The following is a 21,639-nucleotide window of genomic DNA, read 5'->3' as shown; positions in this document are numbered from 1 at the left end:
TTGTTGATAATCCTGGTGTTGAGAGATCGTCTCCATGTCAACTTTGGTTTCAGCCGCTCCATAGCGTTCAGTTTGCTCGTAGCCACTTGCAGTTGTCCGTGGTCTCTCGTAACAGTTTCTGGATCTTCGGCACTACTTTTTAAAATAGCATATGGTTCACTGGCAAGAAGTGAGGATTGAACATTACGAACGACATTTATTTTCATCTGTTTTGGCCGATTCCTGGCTGCAAGTGCCCGTGAGCACGGACTTCCTCGTGGAAGGAGGTGCTTCTTCTTCCTCGGTTTCACCTGGTGCTGCGCTTGAATTAACAGCCGCCTTCACCACACTTTCAGCTTCTGGACGTACAATTCGGGCTAGAAAACTTCAGCAAAAGGCGGAGACCAACGGGCGAACTCTACCAGGCAGCCGTGGGAAAACTTCATCACAAGCTGCGGCGCACTTCTTGACGTCGACGGACGGGATCATTCGGGACACGCCACCCCTCCCTCGGCCGCGGCTGCCTGGATTGTAACTTCGACTAGAAAAAAAACAGTGCCATCTTTCGTTCCACGGGAACTCCACTGTAACTAAAATGACCAGTCTTCGCCTGGCAGCCGCCTACTTCGCTGCTGCGTCACCCCAGCTGCCCGTGGCAATTCTGTGTGACTCCTCACCAGCTCGACAAGCACTGATTGAGTCAGACCAAGGAGGCATCCCTGTGGCGTTGCTGCACGCCAAAGTGACCACACACGAGGTTGCAGCGTGCGCCTGTATTTCCACGGGCTTCCATCACACGTTCGGATAGCTGGCAGCGAGAAAGATGACGCCACTGCAAAGGCAGCAAACCTCTTCGACACTTCAGTCACAAAGGTGGTAGCCCAGTCAGATTACTCCTGGCAATGATTGCGGCTGCTGCTAACCAATGGCCCACTCTGACACGTGGTGGAAAGCTGCAAGCCTTTGCCATTCATTCCAGTGACTGGCCTGTACAGATGCTAGCAGCATTTGTTGGTTTGCCTGCTCCCGTAGTATCTGTCCGCATGTGTTCCGCAAGTCGCATGTATTCGCGAGTCGCTATTCAACGCCTGCTTACCCAAAGTGCGGCGACAACAAAATTCTGCACCATACCTCTTGTTTGCTCTTGCCCTGCCCAGGACACAGAGCGATGCGTGATGGTGAGGCAAAGCTAGCAGGTTATCACCTGCTAGCTTTGCCTGCGACTACCATGGTAGACATCCTTTTTTTCGTGCGAAGACGCAAGCCCTCCGAGCCTTCCTAGAGTTCTGTGCGTCTGCGGACCTTGCTGCCTCATAGACGAAAGTTTACGCTTCGTACTACTGACTGCACTGAGAAAATGTTTTTTTCTTTCTCTCCTCTCTTCTTCTCAACATCTTTACTTTCCGCTCCCCCCTCTCTAAATGCACTGAGCCACCCTACCATGAGAGGAGGCGGAAAATAGCGTTCTTTTTATCTTTCCCCTTTAAAGAACCCCTCCCTTTCATTCTCAACTGCTTTAGGTTAACTGCCCACACGCCCTAACCACAGCATCGTTGTTAGTCATGACACTCCGTCATAGCTATGAGCGCGCGCAGCTGCTAACTACGCCTCTGGTATATGGCACTGACAGCATCAAAGTGGCTGCTCCCTGCTACGTTGCGAGAGAGGCTTGGAAATCCGCGGCGTCTGGGTTTTCTGTAGGGTGGACTTGGCTTTGTCGCTGTGGACGGTATTTTCAATAGCGCAACTTCTTGCCAATGTTGTCCGTGGCAGGCGCATTTGACGGCTTCCAGAAAACCTCAGGTGTGATTGACATTTATTTGGCTGCAGCTCTACTCACAGGTCTAGACACTGTGCATATGCAATTGCTTAATATCAATCAATAAATCATTAGGTTTATTTTGGCATTCGTGACAGCAAAATAACGAACACGAGGACAAGAACCAAGCCTGCTATAAAGCAGGTTGCCAAAGGACGTTGCCCCTATTCTGGACAGCCAAAAAAATCAACGTATTATGCATACACACATATCGTGTTTTACATTTCTATTGAGCTTTTTTGAAACCCGTATGTAGAAGAGCAGTTTAGAAAAGGAAAGATATACATCAAAAGTAATAAATGAAAATTATGATGTACACTGATTGGTTGCACAAAACAGAAAACGTAAAATAGTGCATCCCGGAAGCACAGCTAATGTACAGTAATGACTGTGCACAGATTATTTCACATCATTGAGAGAAATTTGTATACGCTGTATGAACCAATAATCATTGATATATACACCTCCTAACTATGCTGATAATGAATGAGTAATTCAATTAGTCAACGTCAAAAAAACTGATAATTTCGGAACGGGACATGTAACTGACAAATCGTTTATAGTGATAGCGTAACGCGCACTACTGCCATGAAGACAAGTGCCCAAGTACATACCGCTTGATTGCGTTTTGTGAAGAATTTTCTAAGTGACTGCAACTTCTTTCAATTTCATTGAGCAACCATGGCACACTCTATGACAGGCTGTTCATTCCATATTTCTTGCGCGAAAAATGTATGAGGCATTTGTCTCTTTTCCTTATGAACGCTATGCGTATAGTCAGATTGCAAAAGGACAAAACTATTATTGTTACTTCGGAAGTTTTTGGGCATCTTATAGCGAGGGTGAGATTATAGAAATTAGCAAGTGGCCAGATCTGAAGGGCTGAAATTAGCTCTGCAGTATTGGGATCATACTGAGCATTTGCTATGCGGTAAACAGTTTTTTTTTTCTGAAACACGCTCAACCTATACAAATTCACTTGTGTAGTGTCACCTCATAATAAGTGACACTACGTTAATTGAGAGGAAAATAGACTAATATGAATCATGAGTTCAACACTCTGTGGTAAAGTATAGCGCAGTCTACAAAGCACTCCGCAGGCTTTCGCTAAACAAGTGGAAATATAAACAGCTTAATAATTCGAAGTAAGAAGATTATTGGAAAGAACGCTAAGGCTTTGACGTTTTATGCAAGTTCTATGCGAACATACTCAAGCTCTACTCTGAAATCTTTAAAATTATGTCGTTATGATGGGGTGAAAAGTACAGCCTTTGTTTTTGATGTATTAGGTTTTAGTGAGTTAACGGAGCTCCATTCGGCCAAGTGCATTAGCGCAGTATTAGTGATGACAGAGAGAGTGGTTATTTTCTTTGACCTCACAATAATGCTAGTGCCATGTGCATAAACTATGGAGTTATCGTCGTTATAATTGTTTGTTATGTCATTGATAAAAATGTTGAATAGATTAGACCCCGGTATGCTACCTTGCGGTACTCATTCAGGTACCTTTTTCACTGCAGAATGTTCTGACTTGATGCCAACGCATTGTTTTCTGTTCTTTGGATATGAAATAATAATGTAAGAGAAGTTACACCAAATCCTTAATACTCTCGTTTCGTAAATAAAGTGTGGTGATTCAGACAGTCAAAGGCCTTAGTGTACTCAACAAAGATACCCAACAGAAATTGTTTATTTTCAAAACTCTTCAAGTTTGACTCCTTTTGTTTCAGTAGAGCAAGCTTTGTTGACTTTGCTCCACCACAATCGTACCGTTGACCCGTTATGATGAAGTGTAACACAGAAAGGCGTAATTTGTTTGGAAATTATTTTTCTAATTCATTTGATATAACTGTAAGGAGGAACACTCGCCGAAAATTATAAAATACAAGTCTATCACCAAATTTTAAAATGACGCTAACTTTAGCTCATTGCATTTCCAGAGTAAAGATTCCAGTAGATATTGAAAGGTTAAACTTGTGAGTAAGTGCAAGTGATAAGATTTCAACCACAAACTTTATCGGTCTTATCTGTAACTTTTTGTCACGTGCCTTGCTGTTTTTAAGGACACGAAAGTTTGAAAGACTTCGTCTTCATTTGTGGGCGGTAAAAAGCCGTATGAGCAAACATGGACCTAGATATTTTGCTAGGTAATTCTAAAATCACTTTTTTCTAAACTTGAAAAGTGATCACTAAACATTTCTTCAACTTCTACGCCCCTTAGGGTCCTGTCATAATATATTAACTGAAACTCATTATTTTGGTGGTTGTTAGGTTCAATATCTGGCTAATTTCGTTCCAAAGTCGCCCTGACTGCCCATTTGACTGAAAAGGTTTTTATAGTAAACTTTCTTAGTATGTTATAAGAACTTAGTTACCGGGTTGTGATACTTCTTGAATGCCGTAAACATACTTGGGTTCTTTGTTTTGCGAAATCAATAATATAGTGAGTTCTTTTTACTGATTACAACTGCGCACTCCCTCTTAAGCCAAGGTTTACGACTTTTCGCGCATTTTCGCAAAATTTTAAACTTGAAACACTTATCATGAATACCTTTTAGATGCGTATAAATGTGCTGTATCCTTTATCAGGGTCCGTACGCTATAGGACGGTTGTCGCATCTACGTGTTCGATTTTATTACGGAACATGCATAGTGTTTCAAGGTTTATTTCCTGGACAAGAAAAGTGTTACAGTGACGAGCAGCCCGAGACGCAGTACTCAATGAACAGAACATATATATTGGCAAATGATCACCCATGTCAGCTACAATAGTACCTGCTTTCGTGCCTTGATTTGTACAGTTGTGAAAAAATCAAGTAGGCTATCGTTAGTGTTGCTAAGTCGCGTAGGTGTTCTTGTCACAATTCTACAATGATATGACTGAAGAATAAGTTGCAGATTACGCACACTTATGGTATTTTGCAAAAGGTCATTGTTAAAGTCACCACCTATCGCGACGTATCGGTCATTTAGGTAGATGAAATTTAGCAGCTTGTCGAGAAAAAGAACACATGTGTAAGTATTTCCGTTCGGTTGGCGATACAAAACGACGAAAACATGTGTTTTACACTGCACGCCTAAAACTTCGTAGTCTGGCAATATAAGAGACAATTCCGGTAGCATCGTGCATGACAGTTCACTCAATACCAGCTGTCGCACGCCTCCGCCACGACGTGTTGAGATGCCTAAGAAGACAGTTTTATATTCGGGAACGCAGAGAACGTCGTCATATTATATATACCAAGTTTCTTATAATATTATTACATCAAACTTGAAACTAAATGCATCAGACAAAGTCAACTTATCGAATTTATTTCTCGCGGACTGTGCATGGCAATGTGACATTTTCAGATAGTCGCCATGAATAGCAACATCCAGTTTTAAGCATGGTTATTACAAAAATCAACTAGACTGCAGGAACTCGCCCTCACAAGAGTGTGAATAGTTAGTATATGTTTGGTCGAACATCTTTTCTAGGTCGGATTCCCATGTAATCCGCACAGGGCAAGACGTTTCCGTTTTTCACGCGAAAATTTTGCCACCTTTAGCCCACGCAAAGTGCCAGTTTAGTTCAGTTGAGTAGATTCACAATATGTTGAGTTAGCCACGCTGCACACGCAGGATCAAGCAACGCTGGTTTGCTCTCCAACCCCTATGTGATGAGGTGGGGACGAGTTTCTGAGCCAAATATTGACGCACTTTTGCTGTTATGGTCATTCCTGGTGTCATATTGCCCAAAAGTGGTTGCCCAAAAGTGGCAAGGTGGTGGTCCGCGGCAGGTCGCCGCGAGCACTGGAATCAAGCCAGTCAGAAGTCATGCCACTTGCAAAAGAAATCATTGATCACACTGGCCATAGCCGTCGCTGGCACGTCGACTTCTTCTATGGAGGTAGCATTTAGACCACTTTGCTTGTAACAAACTTATACGGGCTCACCTTACGATAACTGCCGTGACATCCGGGAAAATGAAGAGGCCTTGTCAGGGCTTATCTTGTCATTCGTTATTCCAACATGTTTCGTTAATCTGGACACCTGCTCATTCAGGCCTAATATATGGTTAGGAAGTAACCCACGCAATTACTCGGTCCCTTGCGATCCAAGCACAAGCTTGCCTAGGGGATGCTTCGGAAGGCAATGACCTTCGTACTGCACTTACATCCATAGAAAAATTACTTCCATACAACGGCATTCGTGGGCACTATAGCCTGGGACGCCAAACCCTACCTTCGTTGCTGCGTCAGTCCTTCCGGACGCGTAATTATTTATAGCGTAAACTACAAACCCGGACTTTTTCTTCCTCTGTCTTACGCCAAGAAATTTACGCCACACTTACACCTAATTATGACTGCAAGATTTACACACTCTAGAAATTAAGCTTTATTGACATTACACACAGAAATGTAAAACTCACTCCCTCTCCCGAACTTTCGTAATAACGAAGTAGTCAGGAGCTGTGGGAGGTTCTCATACGTAACAACAACCCCGATCTTCAAAAGGTCAACTGGAGGCGGGCTGAGATGTTAGAGGAAGCCTACAACGACTAGGATTCCTCACCTTATCGCAGACTCTCTGTGTTAAAGCGTCATAATAAAATGGTATTGCTATCTCTCGATTTGTCACCATCAACGGACTTGCCTGAAATCTGGAGTGGCGGGTCATTTACTTTGATGCGGCCATTCATGACAACATATCGACGTCTTGCTAGGCCATCTAGTACAACGAGTGCAAAGGGCCTTAGGTGCCGTGGAGATGGGGAACTTACGGTCATATTTTTTGATCGATGAGAAGAGAAGATGCTCTCGGGCACTGTCGGATGTGATCTGGCGTCAGCTGCCGAGGCAGATTCATAGCATAGGTTGAGCACGGTGTCTCTACGAGGCGCGGCAGCACAGATCTCTGCCGGTTAGCTGCAGCTTGCAGTTGCGGCCTCGAGGTGAGGCTCCTCCTGGGCTTCGTCCTCGCTGGAGGTCAAGCTGGTCTTTCTGGAGGCTCAAAAAGTTTTCTGAAAGTGACAATCAGGGCTGCACTGTATTCTGATCAGGCCTGCTATGTCAGGCTCTCGTACTTCTGCGATGCCACAGCACCGTCTTGAAGGTGCTCTACAGCCACGGACGATATCTCCTGTTCTGTCAGAGCAGCACAAGTTCCTAAAACATTCATGGTCACCACTAGGTCATCGATGTCCTTGATGTAGCTGTAGTACTCGGGTATTTCGCGAGTGGCTGGTGACAGTGGCATGACAAGCTAAAATCCAGTAAGTGCTGACGCGGAGCAGTACAGTTACTGGTGGAGTCACGTGAGGGTAGTCCAAAACTGTCTATGTTACTAGAGTAGGCCAGGGTCAAGGCCGTGGGAGGCGGCTGCATTTAACAATGCGATGATAGTGCACAGTTCTGGTGTCATCTCAGGGGTTAGCTCAGAGACCAACGCTGTCAATTCGTTAATCTCAAAGCGTAGGTGCGCAACGGTACTCAATAACTTCTTGACGTTGTCAGATGACGTGCCCAGCAGTGACAGTTCACATCTACGGATTGCGCAGTGGTGTCAGTACTCGGCAGAGAGACATCTACGTTAAAAGAAGCCTGAATAACGTCCCTTGGCATCCCACATGGCGTAAAACTTGTGGACATGGGATGTACACCCCGGCATTTTCGCGACGTTCTCGAACCAGAGCAGCTCGCCAGGATACGTAGAGAAAGTTGATAGGACGATGTCTCTCAAGCGGCACCCGGAACCACTCAGGAGGCCTCAACGCTGTTTGCTGATCGTATGGTTGTCAACTGCAGCACGAGTGAAGTTGAAGTTGCTACCTCTACCACCAAGGAAGTTGGGACGGTGTTTCTTAAAAGAAAAGATGCGCAACGCCGATGACTCACGAAGGCATGTGGCTTCAGATTGAATATTCCGTTTTTTTTATAGGCTGCACTATTGTAGTAAGCTAGACAGACACAAGAACCGTTCGTCGGGTAAGCTGTTCTCCTAGTCCACCGAAACTAATAGTATCATTCGGAGAGCGCAGTTATTGCACGAGCCTGCTAATCTTGCCGCTTTAAGTCTGAACTCCGCATGCTTGCACCAGTCTGCCACGTCAAGAATATACCTCTGTTTTTTTCCAAGTGACCAAACGCATCGTGAGCATCGGGTTCACGATGATCGCTATGTAATCCACCTTCAAGCATTTATGTGACGCTGTTAGGTATCGATGACGCAAATGAAGTTCAAACAGACGTTCCTCTCCAACAAAGACACACGTGCTTGAGCAGCTTGCTCCTGTGCCGTAGGCCTTTAGTTCGATCAACCTTGCTTGTACGCAAATTATGGTTCTGGTATTCTGCGCCGTAGTTAGGTGGTTTTGCCAGTAGAAATTTTTCAATTAAAAAGCTGGCAGTATAGATCGGAGCAGGTTTTTTTTGTCTGCATACAGATAAACCTAAGGCCTCGAATTAATAACGGCCCTCACTTCCACCAGCATTGTTGATAGGGGTTCGCTATCGAGCGATTGTTTTGGAGTGTCTGGCGAAGTGCTGACTTCACTGACTATAACAATCTCTCTCATAATCCTCCTTTCATGGCACACTGGGTACAATGACCTCCCATTCGTTGCAGTGAGAAGCAAAGAAAGTTACAAAGGGGGACTCATTCAACCCGCTACACATGTCTTTCAAGTCTCACGATGCCCTATGAAAAGCTAGGACATTGTCAGAATAAACAGTAAGATCAACTTTTTTTCGTGATATTAATCTTCGCAACGCGAGAAAAATTGCTGATGACATCCACTTCTCGGTCAAATATGTACCGCTCTGGTTCTCGCACAAATGAAAAGCAATATGACAGACTTCGCGTTGCCAGACTGCGACTCCCGTTGCAGACCTACAATGTCTACGACAAGCACTTGAAACGTTCGAAACATTCTCATTCTGTCTACGGGCATAGAAACATACTTGACAGCACCAAATTTCGCCCTTCATTTTTTGGACAAAAACATGACCTCATTACTTTTTAGCCTATTGTCTTCCTTCAATCAATCGAAACTGTTGTCGCTGTTGCGTCATTGTGCTGACACATTACCATATAAACACGGTAGTGTGGGTCTGTCGCAATGAATTCTGTTAAGTTTACATGGCAGACGGACTGGATGCTTATATTTGTCAGTACCATCCAACTCCTAAAATCTTCCGCCAATGCGAAGTTTTCCTTCGGGACGAATAAATGGATATAAAAGTCTCAACACAGAATCCTTCTTAGTCGATTTTCTGCGTGACTATTGACAAATATCTCTTTACCACACCTCTTTCTGCATTGGAAGGATCTATAATTTTTCAGCGTTCTTCTTTCCTGATGCTGCAATTCTGCCTTGAGTGGTTTTTGCTCATGTGGGCACCTTTCAGGAAAGCGTAAAATCATCGTGGTGGCGCGCAGTAATCTCCGTAGGTCATTGAATGTCGTTATATTGATGAACGTGTCAGCTTTCCTTTTGGTCTGAATGAGTACAATAAACACCCAAGGCTGCGTTTCTAGGTCAATACTTTCATTTTCCCCTGAGAGGTTGAAGGGTTTCGTAGGCCATTAGGAACTCTCCCGTGTGAGCCACTCTGGATGCCTCCACCAGACGCATCATTCCAAAAGAGCTTTTGCAGACATGCCATACGTAATAAGATCTGCGTGGTTTTTTTTGTCCAGGACAGTAACGCTATTCTTCTGGAACAGTTATACTTAAGGTTTCCTTGAATTTATTTTTGGTAACTTTATTCAGCTTATGCTCGCTTTCTAGGATCCAGTTGAGTACAACAGTAGAGAATCTTCACAATGTACAATAAAACTGTCAAAAGTACAATGCAGATCAGATGTGCTTCAGAAGCCTTGCTCCGATAGCTACAGCGACTTTGAGCGTGTGAAGGATTTTATCAGTGCATTCTACATTTTGCCGTTCTGAATGCAGTTATAGGCACGCCTCGCAGATTGATTGCCTTCAGATAAGCACATGCAGCATTCACAAAAAGTCAAGTTTCGCCGTATCTGTGATTCCTTGTAGAACACTTGTTTCACAGCGAGGAATCTTAACCGATATAAGCTGCAGGACGCCCGTGAACCGCGTTTTAGAAAGTGTGACAACTTTTTCGGGTAACTCTTCATTCCACCCAACAGTCCGGACCCACGATTGTTGAAATAGAAGCTTGGCTGTCAATGTGAAAGGCGAAGGTACTTCAAGAGGATCATAGATTCTTAATGCCGTCTTCCATAGATGTTATTCTGTTTTTGTCTTTGTGGACTGTAACTCTTCATTACTTACTCAAAATTCAACCAAAAATAGTCGCAATTCGTTTTCCACTGGATGCCCAAAACAGCCGTGTTCTTGGATGGCTCCGTCTACCGGCTTTCTTTCTTCATAAAATCTTCTTGGAGTTTGTTTTCATTCGTTTTTTAATTCTGAAGATTCATCGCAACGTCGTTCATGATTGTCTTCGTTTTTCCATAAACTTCTTGGGCTTCTTTGAACGTATCTGATCTAATCAGCAAGTCATCAGCATGACTTCTTTAGTCTCACCACCAGCTTCTCCTCTTTATGATTAATGTCGGCTAGGTGGATATGGATGGCAGCTATCAGCACAAATGGATTTGACGTTGACCCAGAAGGCATGCACGTCATCCGCCACTCGGCAACAATAGCATACTTTTTCTGCGTCTTGTCAAACCAAGGCGTTTTGGTCTGGTTTTTGTATCTAGATTTGCAGGGATGTTCTTTTATGTCCGCGTTGAGAGCGATTGAAAGCCATCGAATACGAATGCATGCAGGTGCCATGAATTTAAGTTAGCTCTTTTTTCCAGGCAGTCATTAAGCGAGAGTAGACCTAGTGTATAAAAAGGTTCGTCGAACACAGCTCAGAGTTTGGTGGCCAGGAACCCTTCTTTTATGACTCCCCGGTGTGGCATGTGATAAACCGGGTGGGTATCAATACCATTCTTGAGTACAACTTCTGCGTGAGCATGCAATAGGGTGATTCCACGAGAGATCGACACGGGTCCAAAAGTTGATGTTTTATATTTCATTGAGTATTTTATATTTCGTGCAACTCTCACCAGGTTGCCCGAAAGTCAACTTCGTTTTATGATGAACGGCATAACTTACGAGAAAAAAATATGAAACTTCACATGGAGGCACTGATTTCGTCACCTGTCATTTTCAAAAATTGCAGATGCTATAAAAAGACAAATATATTTGTTTCAAAGAAGATATATTTTACCTGAAATGCATGTCTAATGGAGAATGAATTCATACGGTTTCAAGTTTGTAGACCTTAAGAAAATAGCTTTTTAAAATGTCTAATTTTGCGACAGTTTGAAATAAGTTACGTATTCCCCATTTTTTTTCTCCGAAAGTAATGCAAGCAGCGTTTTCGAAATTGACAAATTTTAAGGATATAATGTGTTCATAAGGTACGTAAACTATTGCTGCCGTAGGAAAAATGTAAATTTTTTGTATATTGCCTCAAAATTCTCATAATGGCAGAAGTCTACTTCACTGAAATTTGAATAATAAAAAAACCCTCTTCAATTTTTCTTAAAATCTCGTAAATAGACAACCGAAGGCCATCATACAGTTACATAGAAAAACATGTTGCATTATTTTGTTTTTAGCGACAATATTTATGGTACAAATTAGAGCTTTTCGAGAATGCGCTGATAAGTTGAGAAATCTAGAAATCGGAACGGAAAAGCGGCAATAAGCTTCAAACGCGAATAAACGCGACCGCATTTGGTGAAGAAAGGCTGTTTTAGCAGATAGGAATAACTATTTTGAACACGGTATTCTACAGTATCTGAATTCACTCTTATACGTAGAGCACTGAGACTTCTAATATGTGGTGCCTCTCCATTACTGACACACAGATGGAGCTGCTATGACGGCCATGTGTTTGCAACACGTTGAGTAAGAGAATTGAATGTTGAATGAGTTCACAAATGATTAATAACAAATTTTTATCATTTGGGGCACGAAGACTGCCGCATTAGACTGAAGAACACGCTTTAGGGCAAAATGTCATCCGTCGTCTGCCCTACAGAAGAATTGCTGTGCGCCGCATCTCGAAGTCAATGCTTTCGATCATATGGTTCAAAGTAGGGACAAAGATTACGCCTCCCGTAATTTTATCGACAAAAACATTGTGAAATTCATTTTAACGTACTATGCTTCAGTTTGGCATTTGGACTCTGGATACTTGTGCGCAAGTTTGATATTTTTTTCTCGTAAGTTATGCCTTTAATCATAAAACGAAGATGACTTTCGGGCTACCTGGTGAGAGGTGCACGAAATATAAAATACTCACTGAAATCTAAAATATCAACTATCGGATCCGTGTCGATCAATCATGGAATCACCCCATAGATACTGTCATGCGACTGCATTGTAATGGTCAAGCAAACCTTCTTTTTGAGATGGTATGTTCACTGGCTTCTGCAGGTGGTTGACAGGAATGCCGTGATTATCACCTTTGAGGTGCTTGCAGTCCTATTTTGTGGCAAAGTGGCAGAGAATTTGTCGTTGGACTTTCGCCTGGCCTTACAGATGTTATCAAGGGAATTTTGCTGTGAACGACTCATAAACTACCTCAATGCCCATTTGTTTTAGTTCCAGAAAGATTGTAAAGTTTGCGAAGTACTTTGATCTACATATTCTCTGAAGCCGAGTCGCTTAACATGAACTTGTAAGACAGCGATGCGGTCGTGAAAGCCTCTCTCTCGAATCCGTGCTTTGACATTCCATCCGAAGCAAATGTTGACAGCTGTAAGGCCTTGACTTTTCGGGCTGCGAATTACTTTTCCAGGTAGATCCAATGAGTACAGAAAGTGCTGGCTCATCAATTTGCACGAGCACATGGTCGTGAGCCAGAAACCTGCCTCCAAATGGAACTGTTGCCCGCAATGGCCGTCAGCTGAAGGCGCAGCTATGTTGTGCTATATCACTGGAACCATAACAGCTTGTATAACGTACGGTTGGGTACCTTGTTGACTGCGTAAAGGTACTTCAACGTTTGTACGACGTTCAGTTCGAGAAGAAGACGTGCTCCTGAACGCGTCTCTTTCTCCATACTTGTCTCTCCGAAGACAATAAAATTAATATTCATGGCTTTTTCAATAAAGCACCTCGTACTTCCACCATTTAAAATGTATCTGACACAAAGGTGCTTGTTACGGGTGATCAGAGCATAAAAGGTCTGCGGAGACATTTCGTTTCTCTTATTTTCTGCTATCCTGCAATGATTTCTGCTCATTGCACGATAGCTCGGTGAAATTTCTTACTTATGTTTTTCGGTAAAACTGCTGTGCAACTCTCTGATGCCTCTGCACTAACACGAGGCTTACAGTACAATTGATCACAGAAACTCGTTATTCGCCCTTCACAGCAATATGAGCATGTTAGCTTACATTGACAAGCTCGTGCCTTGAGGCACCTGCACGCGGATCGAAAGCATCTGTTGTCCTTGGAGAGCTTCTGTTTCTTCAAAACAAGGGACAGGTCGGTGTCACAAGCACGTGTGAATTCTTCTTCCAGTGGCAGAAGAAGCAGTTCACTTTCTTCGCAAATAATTTGTGCAAAACAAAAGCTGTTGAGCCTGCTACTGTCATTTCAGGTCATTCACCACGTTTTTCTCTTGGCATCCTGCACTGTTCACGACTTTGCAACTTGACGAGAATGAGAATTACAGCTCCTGTAATGACCCTCGATAGAGGGTTGACAGTATTTTGAAATAAAAAAATAAAAGGTTAGTAGTTGTTTCAACTTGACATCAGCGGAAGCCGCTGCAGAAGTTGTCTCTGATAATGCCTTGAGTGCCGTCTGAGGCGTCACTTATCAGTGGTTTAGCTTTTTTCTGTCCCGTAAACCTAACCACACTGTCATATGGTAGAAATTTTCGCAGTATGCCGATTAGCTGGTAGAGAAGCTTAGTGTAGGCAGGTTCAGTGTTATTGATAAAGTGATAGCACCTCCTTGGTGACTGACACCCGTTTGAGTCTCTTTCTTAGTGATTGATTCTGATTGTGTTGACCTCGTAGTGGGGCCTCTACGCAAGGACTCTTCTATGAAGAATATACTTGTGCCCTGTTTTGTTGTGTGCATGACAAAAGGAGTAGCAACATTGTGGACGCTGAACTATTCTGCCATGCCAGTAGTGCTTTCTCGCGGGATGAAGATAGCTCTGTTTTACGAAGCCTCATGCAGCTCGATAACGGCACTAGTTACAGACCTAACCACCTCTTCCTCTCCTTGTGATAGTCGCCATAGTTAAGCTATATTGCTCGGTATGATCAGCAAGGCTCTCCGTACAACGGAACGGCAAGTGCTGGTGCGGGTCGTTTCCCGACATGTTGCTGCTTTCGACTTCAGACATTTAACTGCACCCCTTCAGTTACTCTCGTTCTGTGCTCTTAGCAGAATAGACACCGGCTCTGCACAACCCATCCGCCAAAAGCCCTACTGAGTGTCATCCTTTACGCGGTCACTTCTCAGCGAACAAATAAAGGGCATGCTCAACAAAGGTGCCATGCAAGAGTCGTCAAGCCCGCAAGCAGCTCCAGTAATTCTTGTCAGGAAAAAGAATGGTTCCTGAAGATTCTGTGTAGAATACAGGCGTCTAAACACTATGACGAAGAAAGATGTTTATCCTTTACTACGAATGGATGACGTCATAAATTGCTTGCATGCTGCCTCCTATTTTTAAACGCTTGATTTCTGATCAGGTTATTGCCAAATACCTATGGAACCCGCCGACAAAGAAATGACTGCTTTCGTAACTCCGGAAGACCTATCTGAAGTTATTGTAATGCCTTTTGGCCTTTGTAATGCTCCTGCCACCTTTGAAAGATTTATAAAGACAATATTACGTGGTTTAAAATGGGAGATATGCTTGTGCTACCTTCACGAAGTTGTAATCTTTGGCCGCACGTTTGAAGAACATAACAGCTGCGTCAGTCTTGTTTCCGCCTGTATCGAAAAACCAGACCGATTCTTATTTCCAAAAAAAAAATGTCGCTTTGGATAACGTCAAGCTCCAGTGCTGGGGCACTTAGTCGGCTAGGATGACGTAAGAACCTATTCTCGCAAAATAGAAGCAGTGAGCTCTTTCAAACCACTGCAGTCCGCACGCAAACTTCGCTCATTTGTCGGCCTATGCACATACTTTTGTTGTTTTTTCTACAATTTGAGGGGATCTTGTACCCGCTGACAAGCATCTTGCGACGGGATGCGACCTTATACTGGAAACCAGAGTGTGCTGCCGCATTCTCCCAAATTAATTTGTATTAACGTCAGCATCACTGTTGCTTCACTTCGACCTGTCTTGCCCGACTGAAGTCCACGCTGACTTTATAAGTATCGGCGTAGGAGCGATGCTTGTACAACGTCACAGTGGCGCAGAGCATGTTGTGGCATATGCCAGTCAATGCCTAAGCAAATCCGAACGCAATTATACAGTTATGGGACATGAGTGTCTGGCAGTTGTTTTTACCGTACAGAAGTTTTATTGTCATCTTTATTGGGTGCCGTTTAAAATGATTTCCGATCATCATTCGCTATGCTGGCTGGTCGGTATGCGTGATTCCTCTAGCCACTTCTCACGTAGGGCGCTGCGACTTCAGGAATACGACTTCAAAATGTCGTGCAAGAGTGGCCATCGTCATGCTAACGCAGACTGCCTCTCCCTGATTTCCTTTGCAACTACAGACTGCGCTGCCGAGAATTACGACGACTGCCTTGCTACTGTTAGAAGCATGTTCTTCAGCGCGGTTAACTTCCAGAGAGAACAACACAACAATCTCAACCGGAATTCTCTTTTTGCCACCACCCGTATCTCCCAACCAAGCTGGAAGCTTTACGGCTCGATAAATGTTGCTCTTTAAGACTAACTACTCCAGACGTGCAGCACGTTTCCTGTTAGTTGTCGCCGCGAGATTTTGCTCCAATGTTCTACGTGCTATGCGTGACGATGCGACGTCAGGACACTTCGGTTCCATGTGAACACTTCACCGCACGCAGGAACGCTTTTACTGGCCGAAGATGTACGAAACAGCGAAGCGTTAAGTCGCTAGCTGCGAGACATCATTCATTTGATTGATTTCTAGAATTTACCGTCCCAAAACTACCATACGGTTATGATGGACGCCATAGTGGAGGGCTCCGGAAATTTCGATCACCTGGGGTTGAATAACGTGCACCCAAATCTGAGCACATGGGCCTACAACATTTCCGCCTTCATCGGAAATGCAGCTTAGCCTTCATCGGAAATGCAGGATTCAAACCGCGACCTGCGGGTCAGTAGCCGAGTACTTTAGCCACTAGACCACCGCGACGGGGGGGGGGGGGGGGCTGCGAGACAAGCCAACGTTACAAGCATCTGGCCGTTGACACACCAACTCCCCTTCAGCCATTATCACCACCCCGCACGCCTTTTGAACAACTGGGAATCGACATTATGGGTCCAATTTTGTCATCTATCAATAAGAACCGTTGGATAATCGTCTGCGTGGATCATCTTACGTGGTATGTCGAAAACGCAGCCATTCCCTCTTCTATCACTGCTTCCGGGGCAGACTTCTTGCTCCACACCGTGGTCCTTCCCCGTGGCCCACAACGTGTTATTATCGGCGACCGTGGCCACCAGTTCACTGCTGATGCCGTTGAAGAATTACTTTGCATGTGCACAACACAGTTCTGTCATTCCACACCGTATCATCCGTAGATGATTGGCCTCGTTGAACCGACAAATACAACGCTGACAAACATGCCTAATTACTGAGATGACGTGCTGCCTTTTATCACAAATGTGAACAACATGACGAAACATGAAACAAACTTTAGCCCATTTTATTTGTTGTATGTCATGCTGCCACTAAGCCCTCTGGACACTTTCTTACCCTTCCTTCTGCACAATGACGATTCTGTATTGAACACCTTGAGCCTCACGGAAGAAGCCCATAAAATCGTTCGTCTTTGGACTCTGGCCTTTCAACATTTTTCGAAAGAATGTTACGACGACCGTCACGAAACAGTATCATTCGAAAAAGGGGACTTGGTGTTACTTTGGACACCGCAACGCAAGCGAGGATTATGTCAAAAGCTTCTGTCACGATATTCAGGCCGATTTGTAGTTTTGGAGCGTCTCAGCCAGCTCACCTACGTAATAGCTCGTCTTTTGTCCAATGGTCGACGATCGACCAGAACGCAGCTCACTCACATTGCTCGCCTTTCTACTCACCTTTCTACCGTCCTTGTGCATCATAACTGGCCCTACGGGCTTCGTCTGCTCGCGGAGGAATGTAACGGAGACGTTACAGGCAGAGAAGAGAAAGAGAGAAAGAAGAAGAGACTTGGAAAGGTTGAAGTGCGTATTGCGAAGAACCGTCGCTCACCTCTTTGTAAATAAAACCTTTTCGTCACAACTTGCTCTAACAGTATATAACTTTTTTCGCGTTAATATTCCCATATTTTGAACTTTAACGTATCGTGTTCTCATACAATGTTTACCACTACAAAGAAAATATGAAGGCAACCATTATATGATGTTTTTTTTTCTTATTTTTGAGATTATTTGCGCACGTTTAATGCAAGAGTCTACCGAGTTTACCAGCATTCCAAACGAGTGAAATTGAACAAAATTCATGGTAAATTCCACAAAGAATCAGGCTAATTTGGAACAGTCAAATGTATACAAACCATCCTGAATAGATATAGCGCTTAAAGGCTTGAAAATAGTCTTGTTTTTGTTAAATAAATCAAGAGTCTCAGCAGAATTATTATGTCCTTAGGAGTCAATAGATCATCTCTTTCCTAAATTTAAACAGGTACGTTTTGTTGAAAAAAAAAGTCAAGCATGTGGAACATTGCTCACCCTTAGCAAACAGCAGTCTGGATTCAGGCATAACTTTCGTTTCATTTGGCACAGCTGTAATTCAGAAAAAAGGCGTTTGATTGAATCTGCTGTTCAATTTTAAAGCTATCCACACATTGTGCTTTACTAGCTTGAGATAATGCATGAAAACAAGCGAAGAAAAATCTCCTGCACAAGCTACCTGCTCGGATTATTGTGATGGTGGTTGAGCAGTATGTGTAACTGCATCCATTTAGCATTATTTTGCAGTTCTGAATCACATTAGGTACAATTTTTCAGGCTCTAGTTAATTTTAAGAAAGGTTGTGATAAAAATGTCTTTTTTTATTGTGTTAATTCACCTTTCAATATATTTAACGCGCAATGCTCGCAGAAGTACGTGCTTTGTAAACGCGCAAACAAAACGCTCTTGAAGATGTCTTCTTGCAGTTACCGCACCAACCCACTGCAATGTCGAGGACAGACTTCATTTCAAACTGACTGTTCCTGCATATATCCGAGTGAAGCCTTGTTTCCTGGTCTAAGGCCAGCAGTTGACTCCCGAGCGGCAGTTCGTAAAACCGTGCCTTCCAAGACCACGTTGTGAGTCCTTGTCTTAAACGCAACAATATAAAAACTACGGGGGCTGGTCAATTTTTACATTGGTAAGACGTATGTAAGTGTGACCACGTGGTTTCTACACCAGGTGCATATCACTGTTCTGTATACCTGTGGAAAAATTGTGTTTAATGCGAAGATTTGTGAGTAAATATTCGTTGAAGCAGAACCAGTTCTTTGCTTCCTGACTGCCTAAGTTAGCAGGCGGAGTATTTTGGTCTTCTAAGGCGTTGGTTTTCCAATATCTACCTGATTCCTATGTTTTGATTTGTAAGAAGACTTTTGAGGGGTCGAGATATAAAAGTCACTATGACATTGAAGAATGCAGCGGCGTCTTTTAGGGGCTACATATTGATTGATCAATATAAATGACGCCCATCGTCATCTGACGACAATAAAGCTCACTTGACAAAACATTTGGTTTAAAACTTTCACGTCATGGAGACATCCGCACGCAAAGTTTTCGGTGTGAAATCTAAAAACGAAAGGTTTGATAGCTTTATCTGCTATTTTAAAATACAATTTGAAACAACCCAACAACCGCGTTGGCTCATTTTCCTGGTGCAGCACTTTTCTACTATTTTAGGAGGGGAATTTTTTCACTAAGACATGCGTTTGCGTCGCTAGTACTCGTTCAAAAACCTGAATATTTCGGCAAAGTTCAGAAGACTCCGACATCACTTGTCTGCACAGCGTGCAATGTTCGGCACTGATCACAAAATAATTGTTCAAAGCGTGAGGCGAAAAACGGAAACAAAGATATAGTTGTACTGGATAGAGTACTCTGTCCTGTCCATCTGTGCGTTCCTGCTTCCGTATTTCGCCTAGCGCTACGAAAACGTATTTCAACGGCGTTACCGAAAAGCCCCATTGCGACTCTCGTCGACTGATGGAGAACTTTTAGTGATACAAACTTCATTCATATTCACGTGTAAGTGGCCGCCATGTCTTCAGCAATATGTGCTACTTAGTCGTTTCTTCTGCGTGGGCCTGCAGCCATGCCCGATGATGACGGCCAATAGACGATGGTGTTTCATTTTAATAACTGTATACTGTCCATTTTTATGACGTCGGAATAGGCCATCTTTCGATTAATTTTTGTTTTCTTGTAATGAATTGCAGAACTGGTTTCCTTTCAGTTTCAGTCACTGGCAGATGTAAAAAGCGCTCTGGTGAATCCGTAGCACCATGTATAGCGTGCGGGAGAATCGAAGAGAACAATCGCGTCGCCATAATTCCTTGAGCTACGCAAAGTGCCGTTGCATCTCGAACTACAAGGTCTTTAGACTTTTCGGACCTTCGACTATATATAGCTGGGTGCCACAGCCAACGCTCTAACGGGTTCTTTTATATTCCGCAGAGGAATATAAACTGGCTGTTAGAGCACGGCGCGTACTACCGTCTACTCTTTAGTGAAGCTAACACTTTTCACATTCATCGCATGACACAGAAATGGTAAACACGGCAAGCTGACGACAACTTCACCATTTTGGTGATCAGCCTGGTGCAAACATCATTGATTACAGAGATCGAATGAGCACCACAGAGTTTGGCGCTAGACTCTCCTTACAGTTGCAATTTTAACAATTTCAAAGCTAGTCTAACGTTCCAACTCCATCATCGACGCTTCAAATTTCGTGGTTTTACTCTTAGAACTCTTTTACGCAACCACTGTGCAAGTTTTTACCACGCTGGAAAGCTTCCATGACAAACATCGTCAGGTAATTCGCAAAACGTCATACAAGATCACCGTACTATCAATGCAATTCAAACGCCGAACAACACGCGATTCCCTTTTGACAATGCCAAGTGGCAGCGAAAATTCGCTACATTGCACGAACGCGCCGCGATGCCTACAACCGCATGTCGGCGACAAAATTTCATAGTTGCTTGAACAAAATTATCGCGTACATTTCCCATAAATATTGAATAGGTGTTTGAAAGTCGGTCGATGACAACATTCTAACTTTATTACTGTCTTCTGTAGAAGCGGGAAAGCAGAAAAGCATTTCACGACCTTCTTCTTTCGCAATCTTTGGCTTAACCGTGGCAGGCTGTGCAAAAGCACACACTATAACGGCTACGACGCACTTGCCATGACGATTCGCATTGGAGCAAGCGGCCATATTGTCACAAGCTACGGTTCAGATATGTAAAGAAACCTTCGATAATGAGATTTATGACAAAATACGGCTGCTCTTTCACTCTCCGCGTGAGATGTGAATGTAGAAAGAGGTAGTCGATACCTTTCATTCCTCCAAGTACGCTCGGATAACAAGCATCAGGAACAAATTCTAACCCGAAAGGAGGACCAGGGGCGCAGCCATGTTGCAGGAAATCGCCTCGCTAGCTTCCGGGCGACAAGCGATCGTTTTTGTTTTCCGGGTACGGATGACGCGACCTGCTGCGGTGACAGATGGGCTTCCGCGACAGCAAATCTTGTCGCTCGTCACTGTCGTGTGTTGCTGTCAACAGGAAATCGCGTGCATGCGGGTTAGTGATTAACTCTGTTCAGCGTGTAGCCGTTCATTCTCTCCTTTTTCACTTGCTCATCATTAAAGCATAGTGAAGCCACTGCTCGCGCAGTCTAAACATCGCTGATGCACTATGAAAGTGAACGGCCCCTTGCACATTTCTGTGATACAGCACGCCCTATTATCTATCAACCATCAACCCACCAACCGAGAGGCGTCGATGTCCACATTACATCATGCGAGCCCACCATCTGTGCGGTTTCATACACACCGACGCCCCGCGACAGCGGCAGCACTGCAGACCCTACGCTCACTATACTATGTTACATGCCATATCAGCCCTATCTAGGGCAACGTTTCGCAAGCTGCTCGACCACTGATTTCAAAGACATCTTCACCCACGCTACGGGCTGCACTCCTAACGTAAATGGCTTACCAGCTACCTTGAAGCCCGCGACTACAATAGCCCTTGACGTGGCACGTCGGCGTCTGCTGACCAATTAGATTAAGGCAATGCGTTCAGTGGCTTGGTGCCCTTCACACCGCGCGATGTTTCCGCTGCTGACTTGCTGGGGGTCCCTTCAGAGCATATCCATCGATCGTTTGGCACCGGTGATGGACGCCCTTCACTCTATGCAGACGCCGGGCCTGGATTCCTTCAAACGTGCCGTAAAGCTGGTCGCAACTTTCGCCATTATAAAATCTCTACCAGCTAGCTTTTTTTACAACCCGATCCGCACACTTGCGTTCAATTACGACAGCTGCAACATGCAATAGTACCGGCTTCTTGCCAGAGGTTTTGTACAAGAACAGCGCTATTGTTACCGTCTTCACCAACCATTACCGAAACTTTTCATCGACGGGCAGCGGGCTAGAGCCGGCGTGAG

At 44.0% G+C, this 21,639-nt stretch overlaps 1 protein-coding gene across 2 annotated transcripts in view; it reads right to left on the bottom strand.

The window, feature by feature from the left end:
- LOC119170766 (venom metalloproteinase BumaMPs1-like) overlaps nucleotides 1-21,639 on the bottom strand; it is a 186,003-nt gene that overhangs the window by 103,329 nt on the left and 61,035 nt on the right. For both annotated transcript variants that reach the window (XM_075886733.1, XM_075886735.1), the window contains exon 5: nucleotides 17,683-17,736. In XM_075886733.1, the coding sequence (XP_075742848.1) occupies nucleotides 17,683-17,736 (54 nt within the window). The remainder of the gene's footprint in view (nucleotides 1-17,682; nucleotides 17,737-21,639) is intronic.

This window comes from Rhipicephalus microplus, chromosome 2 (genome assembly GCF_043290135.1).
Source record: "Rhipicephalus microplus isolate Deutch F79 chromosome 2, USDA_Rmic, whole genome shotgun sequence".
In the NCBI taxonomy this organism is placed as follows: Eukaryota; Metazoa; Arthropoda; class Arachnida; order Ixodida; family Ixodidae; genus Rhipicephalus; species Rhipicephalus microplus.
Note: the sequence above shows the minus strand (reverse complement) of the source record. Positions and strands in the feature narration are given on the sequence as shown.